Below are 8,136 nucleotides of genomic sequence, written 5' to 3'. Positions count from 1 at the left end.
TTTAAAGATCTTTAGAGAAAGTATGTCCAAATAATAGATGGCGCTATAACATTTAGAAATACATATCAAACCATAGAGGTCGTTGTTGTAAACATTCACACGTTTTTGTTGTGTAACCTCTCCGAGCGAGTAGAATCCATATTATGCAATTTTATGAAATAAAATATTTATTAGTGTATTGTATCATTTCTTCTGTATCAACATGTGTGAGGCTCCAGATGAAACACAGTTTATGACCAAAAAGCCATCAATAATGTGAGTTACATGTACTCTCTCTAGGCGCAAACTTTAGCTAGGCCTACTTAGTTAAGCGCGCTCTAGGTAGGCGAAGGCAGTAAGTAAGTTGGTAGACCTTGGTTGGTCGGCTCGTGCTGTATGTAGGCGAGATTGGCGTAGGCCTACCTAAGCCTACTAATGTCAAATGACGTGGAAACCGATAGGCCTGTATAGGCCTAATAAGTTTAATATTTATTCAGTACAAATTTTGTTTTTTGTTTTAATCTTTTAGAACAACTGAAAGAAAATGTATGAAATGTGAAGAAAATGCAGTTTTGGTAATCAGGATTGATGATGCCTTTTGTAGGTGAGGAACAATTGAGGACCTCATCTTTTTTTCATAATTGTTCCCAGTTTTTATTCTCACAATTTATTTATCTTTCTCATGCAATTTTAGTAATAATCAATTTACAATGACCACCTTTAACCATATTAATAGATTATGTTTTTACAACTACTGTACACCCTAAACAATCACCCAATTATAATTCACCCAACACAGAAAAGAAAGAAAAACACAACTGCCCCCTGTACAGGACCAATGTTGGTAATCATTATTACATAAATCACAATTACCAACTCACAAAATAATGATAGTTGAGTATTAATTGATTTACTTTGTTTTTGTTAGAAATTGTTTTGTACACTACATGACCCACAAGTTCCGTTCAGCTATTGGTAAAGGAAGGCTAATCCTGTATGATGAGAAGGTGCTCTTGGCATATTCTGGTGGACACAGCTCTTGTGCTATGCTTCATCTCGTACAGCAGGTTTCAAATAATATTTGAAGTTTTTTTTTTAGTAAATTTTATTGTGAATTAAGAGACGTTTACTCTATAACTTTAAAATAAATGACAAAAAGATCGATGTTTCAGAACCATTATGGAACCATTCTCAAGAACAAATAAATTAACAAAACAAAATACAAAAATGAGGTTATGTGGAAAGCGTAGTTATATTTTACTTACTCATGCATCAACTGATATATGTACGATAAATGTATTGTAACAATTTTTTTTCTACTCTTAATTTTAGGGTTTTCTAGAACATGTTCACAAGAAATTGCGTTTCTTTCCTCACCTGGTTCACATTGATGGTAATTCCAAATACAATTTATTCAAAATTTAAAAAAAAAATTTAATATAACCATATAATTCTTAATTAAGCTCTGTCTACACTATCAAACTTTATGTGACAAAAAAATGTTATGTGCTCAAATATGGACATTATGACATCAGAACACTGCCATTTTTGAGCACATCACACTTTTTTCTTTATAGTGTAGACAGAGCTTTATAAGTAAAAAATTATTCAAGTATATTGAATTTCAATTCATATTGAAGTTTTTTTACATTTTTGACAATAGAGGGGGCTGTTACCAATCAAGATTTGCAAGAAAGATTATGCGCACAGAAAGAAATAACATCTAAACTACAAAGCACTGGTATGCCTTATGATATAGTCTCTTTGGAAAGGGTAAGTGTTACCATTCTGTGATAAAAAGTAAAAGCAAAAAAGAAATGTATCGTAGCCTAGAAATCAATGTAAATGTTTACAATGTCTCATCTATTCACTGCCGTTTGTAGGTACCTATTCTGTTACGACTTTATGAATATACATTGTAATTTTAAAAGGTGATGTCCCTTGATAGTGAACAACTAACAAAAGAACCTGCAGATTCAACCATTAAAAATTGCTCTGAAACCAAGAAAGAAGGTGATGCTTCTGACTCCTATAAAGATGGTTCTGAAAACAAACTAGAGGGAGTTATAAAAACCAGTGGTCCGGTATCTGACTCCAGTACAATAGAAGGATGTCCCTGTGACAGAGATTTGTCAAATGGAATGGAATCATTAGATATCAATGGGTTGGCAGGGAATCTTAAGAAGCTTTTAGAATCTGCCAAAACACTTACTACTAAAGAAGATCTACTGTGGCAGTTAAGGTACATGCAAATCATCTTAAGCTATTTTTGTTCACAAATAGTTTTGAGGTAAAGAAGATAGACAGTTGTTGACTTTCCCTGTTTAGTTCCCCAGGGGTACCCCTGGAAGGAAGTTGCTGATTCTGCTGACTCATCATTGTCTTATTTTGTAGGCATCAGTTACTAATTGAGGTAGCCAGACAGCGAGGATGCACCAAGATCATGTTGGCAGACTCTGGTACGCTAGTGTCTATACGAATCCTAGCAAATATCGCTCAAGGTAGAGGAGCTGCGTTACCGTTAGATACAGGCTTTGTTGATGGGCGTCATGGTGATATAAATTTTGTTAGGCCTTTGAAGTGAGTTACTCTATTTAATAAAATATTCACTTACTAAAATAAGACTTTATAAATTAAAATGTAATCAAATAAAAGAGTACTTTAAGTTTGCTTTGATCATGACAAACCTCTGATTTTATTTCATATTACGTTCGTGCAAACTGAGATCCCGAACCAGCGCATGCACAGTAACCAGTCATACTAGACATCGTGCAACATGTTGTTAATTTCTATCGGTGTAAAAAGTTTGCAGCCAGTCTATGCCTAGGTACATATATTATCTCACTCCCTGTCCTGACAAATATACCCTGATTTTTTTAGAGAATTCACAAAGAAAGAAATAGTACTGTACAATAAGTTTCATGATGTGAAATCGACGTTCATTCCGTCACTTACAACAAAGGTGGGGTCTGGCGCAAGTATTAATCTTCTCACCGAAGAATTTGTCAACGCGCTACAGGAAGGCTTCCCATCAACCATCAGTACCATATGCAGGTAAAGCTATCAAACCTTATGTGATGACAAAAAAATGTGCACATCATACATTTTTTTTCAAACTAGTTTGATAGTGTAGACAGAGCTTAAGAATTTAATCAAATTATTGCATTAACAATTTATCATTACAATATATCTACTACTTGGGTTACTGTGTGCAAAGCTGCGCTACTGGAGTGGCAGGTCCTGGTGTCAGTGGTAGTAGAAATTGTTTTAATGAAATAAATGGGGTTTTTTTTTTTATAGAACTGGTGAAAAATTGGGAACAGAGGGCAATTCATCACAGAATAAATGTTTATTATGTAAGGTAAGAAGCTTCAGACAATAAACCAGGAAAAAAATTCTTCTACAAGCTAATACTGTACATGCTGCTTGTAATACAAGAAATGCTCATCTTCTAGGCCCCACTCGATACATCGGTTCCACAAGCATCAGCCTTAAACGCAACCAACTTCTCCCTGTCATTGTCAAGTACTTGTAAGAACAAGATGTCAAGTAAGCAGCCCAGCTCAGATGATCAGTGTTGTGGTGAAGGAGATGGTAGTTGTCATAGTAATAAAGTTAACAAGTAAGTCTTGTCATCAAGGGTACCATCTTCAGTCCTGGACTATAATAGTCCAGGACTGAAGATGTCCCCTTTCATGAATACGGGCTAGTGTTTAACTGGGACACCATGTAACGTATCTAATATAGTCATTATTATATCATTATTATTATTTATATGACCTGATACAACAGTAGGATTGCTTATATTATGTTTTTCTATTTTATTTTTTGTCAAGAATTGACATGAAAGATATAGAGGGCCTCCTTTGTTATGGTTGCCGTGTCACAATACGAGAAGTTCCAGATCTTAATCTACTGCCATCACAGATTACTGCAGAGGTTGAGAAGACGATAAGAAGGTAAGGATTTGTGGGTTCAAATATTACTCTTTTATTTTCATTACAGGGGCTCATGAACAGATACTAAGATATAGCTGATTAAGGATTCCCACTCGACAGTGATTTAGTAGTTCACTTTCGGGATGCCCTGTCTCAAGTTTCTGTTATTTTTTATGCCCATGTATGTTATTATTTACTTGTTTTGAGACGAATAAAAAAAATGAAATTTAATACCTCAGTTTTTACATTTTTTATTTTTATTTATTTTGTTATAGGTCTAAAATGAAAGAAGAAATTGAAGACTTTCTTATTCCAGATGATTGAAGACTGTAATTAGGCAGTGCTAACTACAGAAATATCTATTAATATACACAAAACCCTATTGAGTATGATGAATGAATTATATTTGGTGTAGAATTTTGCATAATAAATAAAAACTAAAAGGAACATATATATTTAGTCAGTAATTGGTTCATACAAAAAAAGATATATTGTACAGTAATAATATTATCACATAACGTATGTTGTTTGAAAAAGTCAACTGTTAGTAATAAAACAATAACTTTTTGTCTAAGTTTATCATCTCCAGTCATCAGCTGAAGCCATACTAGTTTTAAACTCTGACAAAGCCCATCGTTTATTGTCAATCTCAGCCTGAAGTTGGTCATACTCCTGGACCATCTTATCAAAACCCATACCAAGTGATTGGTAAGATTGCAACGCTTGACTGACTCGGTTTAACTCTTTTTCATTTTCATGATATTCGTGACTCAGGTGTTTTCTAGAAAATAGAATGATTGGTCAATTATTGGAATGCTCTTCCAACTACAGTGGTCAACTCTATTAGTAGCCTTCAAAACGTGAGTGAGGGGTTTAAAAGGCTCAGCCTAGAAACCAGCCTTTAAACCGTAAATGACAGGGGTTGGAATGTATGCTATACATCAGCATTATTATTATCCATTTAATTGAGCCATGCCAGCCTACTTACTTGATATGTTTGTGGGTTTCAACCACTTCTTTTGTGTATGTATCACATAAAAGCTGTGCCTTGAAAAACCTACAGATTAAAATTCACCAAAATTATTATCACTGTCATACACAAAGTCTAGGGGGTGATGTCAAATTCACACTGTATGTGAAACTTGACCCTTCTCCAAATACAATATACAGCACCACGGGTATTGAGGCATTATTATCTAACTGGTGATCTTCCCATTTCACACAAGCATTTCTTCCATTGTTTTACCTTATCTTTAGGCACATGGCCTGACATCTTACACTCATCCAATCACTAGTAACACTATCGCTGTCTGCTTGGAATTGCAAACGGTGTTTCTTTATCAACTTCTCTAATGTGGTTACACAGTCCATCAGGGCCTAAAAATTAATCAATTTGATATCTATGTTCAGTTTTATTTCAATATTAAAATGTGTTTGTAAAAGCCTAATCTATTGTAACAAACTTTAGTTTGCAAACACAAGCAAAACTTGCAGTTTGCAAACAAAAGTTAAAAGAAAATATGTATATATAAAGATGTATACAAATTACAATGTTAAAGAAATAATAATAATAGTCTGTTCTTATATAGCGCATATAAGCAGGCTCTCAATGCGCTTTACATCAAAAATACAAACAGGAAATGTATATCAAGTATCATTTATTTATTGTCATTTGTTTTAGAAAAAAACATAGAAATTCTGTTTGCTCTGTTGGCAGAACACATATGGAAATAAAAGTGGGACAAACCCATTTAAGACAAAATAAAACAGTTTTATTATAAATAAACCATTCATCTTTGGAAGATTTCAAATAACTGACCTGAAAATACTGCCAAAATTGCTTATCTCTTTTTGCTTGGGCAAACTTTAAATTAGTTTTTTCTTCTTCTAATTGTCTGCTTTCAGATTGTAGAATATCAGGTAACTTAGTTGCTTTGGCAAAAACTAGTTTGTCGCAACTCTCTATCAATAGTAAATTTTAAAATGACAATTTGTAGCTAACTAATAAATATTGTAGCTTTTAAATTCAATGTTATAAAAATCAAAAATTAAAATAAACATGTATAGCATGTTATAAACATAGATCTAGAGTACACCAGCAGTGAAGTCAACTGATACTAAGTATTTGTGTCAATGACGGCTATGTGCCTTAAGAAGAAGATGGCTACAAGAATAGTAATTGTCATTGTTACCCATTCAAAAGACAAGGAGTGAGACTGAGAGTATAGAGTGTAACATGTAAAGTGAACCAAAGCAAAAGAGAAGTTGTATTCTATTACCTTGATCTGTTGGAGGCTGATGGAACTCAACTAGTGATTGGCATTTGTGTTGTAAATTCTCCTCAATCTGTGGTATCAACCGCTGCTGTATAGACGCCACACGCTATAATCGATAATATTACAGTTCAGAATTTGTTATTTACCTCAGTAAGACCTACCCACTAAAGTTAGCGATAAGTTAGCAAACAAGAATTAAAGTTAATGTCAAATTTCATTAAAATTATTAATTAGTGTTTATGATTTCATGGAAATTTTGATCAGAATTCACTATTAAGTAAATTTTTATTCACAGTGTCTGTTAATTTCTCTTTATTAGTCTTTCCTATTCATATGCAAAGATTTAGATGGTATCTAAAGCCCATCCCAACCTCCCCTCTCCAAGTTTATGAAGTGTACATACATGACGGTGTGGGTTAGCCTTCTTCAAGGTTTCTCTGTTAAGACCTAGTAGGCCTGGAGCGTCTTGTTCATCTGTCAGCAAATAGTTCTCTAACTCTGCTGTGTATAAGCATGTTTTGACAGCTTCTTGAAACTGAAAAGGAAACAAAATCATTTAGTATAATTGAAATCACAAGATCGACACAGGTCGTAGCAACAAAGCTACTCTTGATTTCTTTTCACTATTCAATTTTGATATTTAAAATAACAAAGATGAATTTTTTTAATGAAGGGCCAAATTGTGCATGCTGCAGACTGGCTGATAAACTAATTCCCATAGCCTTATGGAATATCTTACTTGTGCATTAGCAGACGTTGGGTTGATCTCTAGATTTTGTATATCCTTCTCCAATAGGAACTCCTGAAGTTCATCGTATAAGAGCAGCTGTTGAAGGTATTGTCTTTTCTCCCTTTGCAATCTTTCTTTCGCCTAAAAATACAATACATCATCATTAAAATATCATTTTTTTTATATTTATTTCAACAATATTTTACGAGTGTGGTTCATCCAGCCAAGCTGATCGTTAGGGACCCTCACAAAGGCAAATATGGCGAAACATAAAAATGTAACAATAATGATTCAAATAAAATGATTCACTCATGTCATGTCATATTATTTTTATTTATTATCACTTTGTAATGTATTGTTCATTAAAATGAAACACAAACCATTTGAATGTCCTGAGAGGCTTGCTTGCTCATTCCATTAGGACCCAAGTGTGATGACACTGCTTGTAATAGCTTTACAAACTCTGGGTTCTTTTTCACATCACTGCCGGTCATATGTACTGGCAAACTCATATTAACTGTGTACAAAGCACAACGATTTTAAATATAATTTTTACATCATCAAAATATTGTTTGTTAAACTGTCTACACTATCAAACTTGTTTGACAAAAAAAGTATCATCACATTTATCAAGTTTGATAAATTAAATCAACATTTTTGCCTCACAAATAAAAATCTTCTCCAACTAAATACTACATTCAGAAGAAAACCACCTGCATTGACTTTTTCTCTCATCAAAATAGCCTAGGCCCTAGCTAGGCCCTGACACAAAGTTGGCTTACTAATACTTGGAGGTAGGTAGGCTAGAATTCTATTAAGTAGAGCTACCTCTACTACTAGGGCCTAAGCCTTGTTTATTATATTTAGAGAACTTTTACCTAACTACTACTGTACTAGGCCTAGCCTAGGGCCTAGCCCTACTACTGACTAGGCCTAGGCTAGCCCTATATAGTTATTAGTACTCCTAACTAGCCTAGCTAGTCTAGCCTAGAGATCCGCTTTTGTCTATCCGTACGTAACAGAGCCTACTTTACTTTTTAATGCAAACGCTTCATCATTCAATGACCCTTGTACGGCCATAATATTATGAATAAATTAACTTGAACGATTAATTTGCATAAGAAACGGTCAAATCTCCCGCCCACAGGTGGCTTCAACAGTGTCAAAAATAATAAACCTCGTTCATAATATCTAAAATAGATACACGATTATA

At 33.9% G+C, this 8,136-nt stretch overlaps 2 protein-coding genes across 3 annotated transcripts; one reads left to right on the top strand and one right to left on the bottom strand.

Annotated features, from left to right (window-relative positions):
• Positions 1-94: 94 nt before the first annotated feature.
• LOC144850779 (cytoplasmic tRNA 2-thiolation protein 2-A-like) lies at positions 95-4,368 on the top strand. Its single transcript, XM_078708213.1, has 12 exons — positions 95-255; positions 509-583; positions 908-1,046; positions 1,312-1,372; positions 1,643-1,752; positions 1,911-2,221; positions 2,374-2,559; positions 2,860-3,033; positions 3,280-3,340; positions 3,435-3,601; positions 3,816-3,938; positions 4,193-4,368. The coding sequence occupies exons 1-12, from the start codon at positions 203-205 to the stop codon at positions 4,239-4,241; spliced, it is 1,509 nt and encodes a 502-aa protein (XP_078564339.1). The 5' UTR covers positions 95-202; the 3' UTR covers positions 4,242-4,368.
• A 68-nt stretch (positions 4,369-4,436) lies between these two features.
• On the bottom strand, positions 4,437-8,065 carry LOC144850784 (HAUS augmin-like complex subunit 4). Of its 2 annotated transcripts, none has more exons than XM_078708220.1 (9): positions 7,958-8,065; positions 7,304-7,440; positions 6,933-7,064; positions 6,597-6,728; positions 6,197-6,299; positions 5,737-5,879; positions 5,164-5,294; positions 4,906-4,974; positions 4,437-4,698 (listed from the first exon to the last, which is right to left on the bottom strand). In XM_078708220.1, the coding sequence occupies exons 1-9, from the start codon at positions 8,001-8,003 to the stop codon at positions 4,497-4,499; spliced, it is 1,095 nt and encodes a 364-aa protein (XP_078564346.1). In that variant the 5' UTR covers positions 8,004-8,065; the 3' UTR covers positions 4,437-4,496. The 2 variants fall into 2 exon arrangements, with proteins under 2 accessions (XP_078564346.1, XP_078564347.1); XM_078708221.1 differs by lacking the exon at positions 7,958-8,065 and adding an exon at positions 7,939-7,947.
• Between the last annotated feature and the right edge of the window lie 71 nt (positions 8,066-8,136).

Source organism: Antedon bifida, chromosome 8 (genome assembly GCF_963402885.1).
Source record: "Antedon bifida chromosome 8, ecAntBifi1.1, whole genome shotgun sequence".
Lineage (NCBI taxonomy): Eukaryota > Metazoa > Echinodermata > Crinoidea > Comatulida > Antedonidae > Antedon > Antedon bifida.
The sequence above is the reverse complement of the archived record's forward strand: the minus strand, read 5'-3'. Positions and strand labels throughout refer to the sequence as shown.

Excerpts from the sequence above, each read along its gene's own strand:
- LOC144850779 (XM_078708213.1), top strand. The coding sequence starts at position 203 with ATGTGTGAGGCTCCAGATGAAACACAGTTTATGACCAAAAAGCCATCA. Across the intron at positions 1,047-1,311 it reads TGCTTCATCTCGTACAGCAG|GGTTTTCTAGAACATGTTCA; the intron begins GTTTCAAATAAT and ends TCTTAATTTTAG. Across the intron at positions 3,341-3,434 it reads ATAAATGTTTATTATGTAAG|GCCCCACTCGATACATCGGT; the intron begins GTAAGAAGCTTC and ends CTCATCTTCTAG.
- LOC144850784 (XM_078708220.1), bottom strand. The coding sequence starts at position 8,003 with ATGGCCGTACAAGGGTCATTGAATGATGAAGCGTTTGCATTAAAAA. Across the intron at positions 7,441-7,957 it reads TGAAGCGTTTGCATTAAAAA|TTAATATGAGTTTGCCAGTA; the intron begins GTAAAGTAGGCT and ends CTTTGTACACAG. Across the intron at positions 5,880-6,196 it reads TCAGCCTCCAACAGATCAAG|AGAGTTGCGACAAACTAGTT; the intron begins GTAATAGAATAC and ends TACTATTGATAG.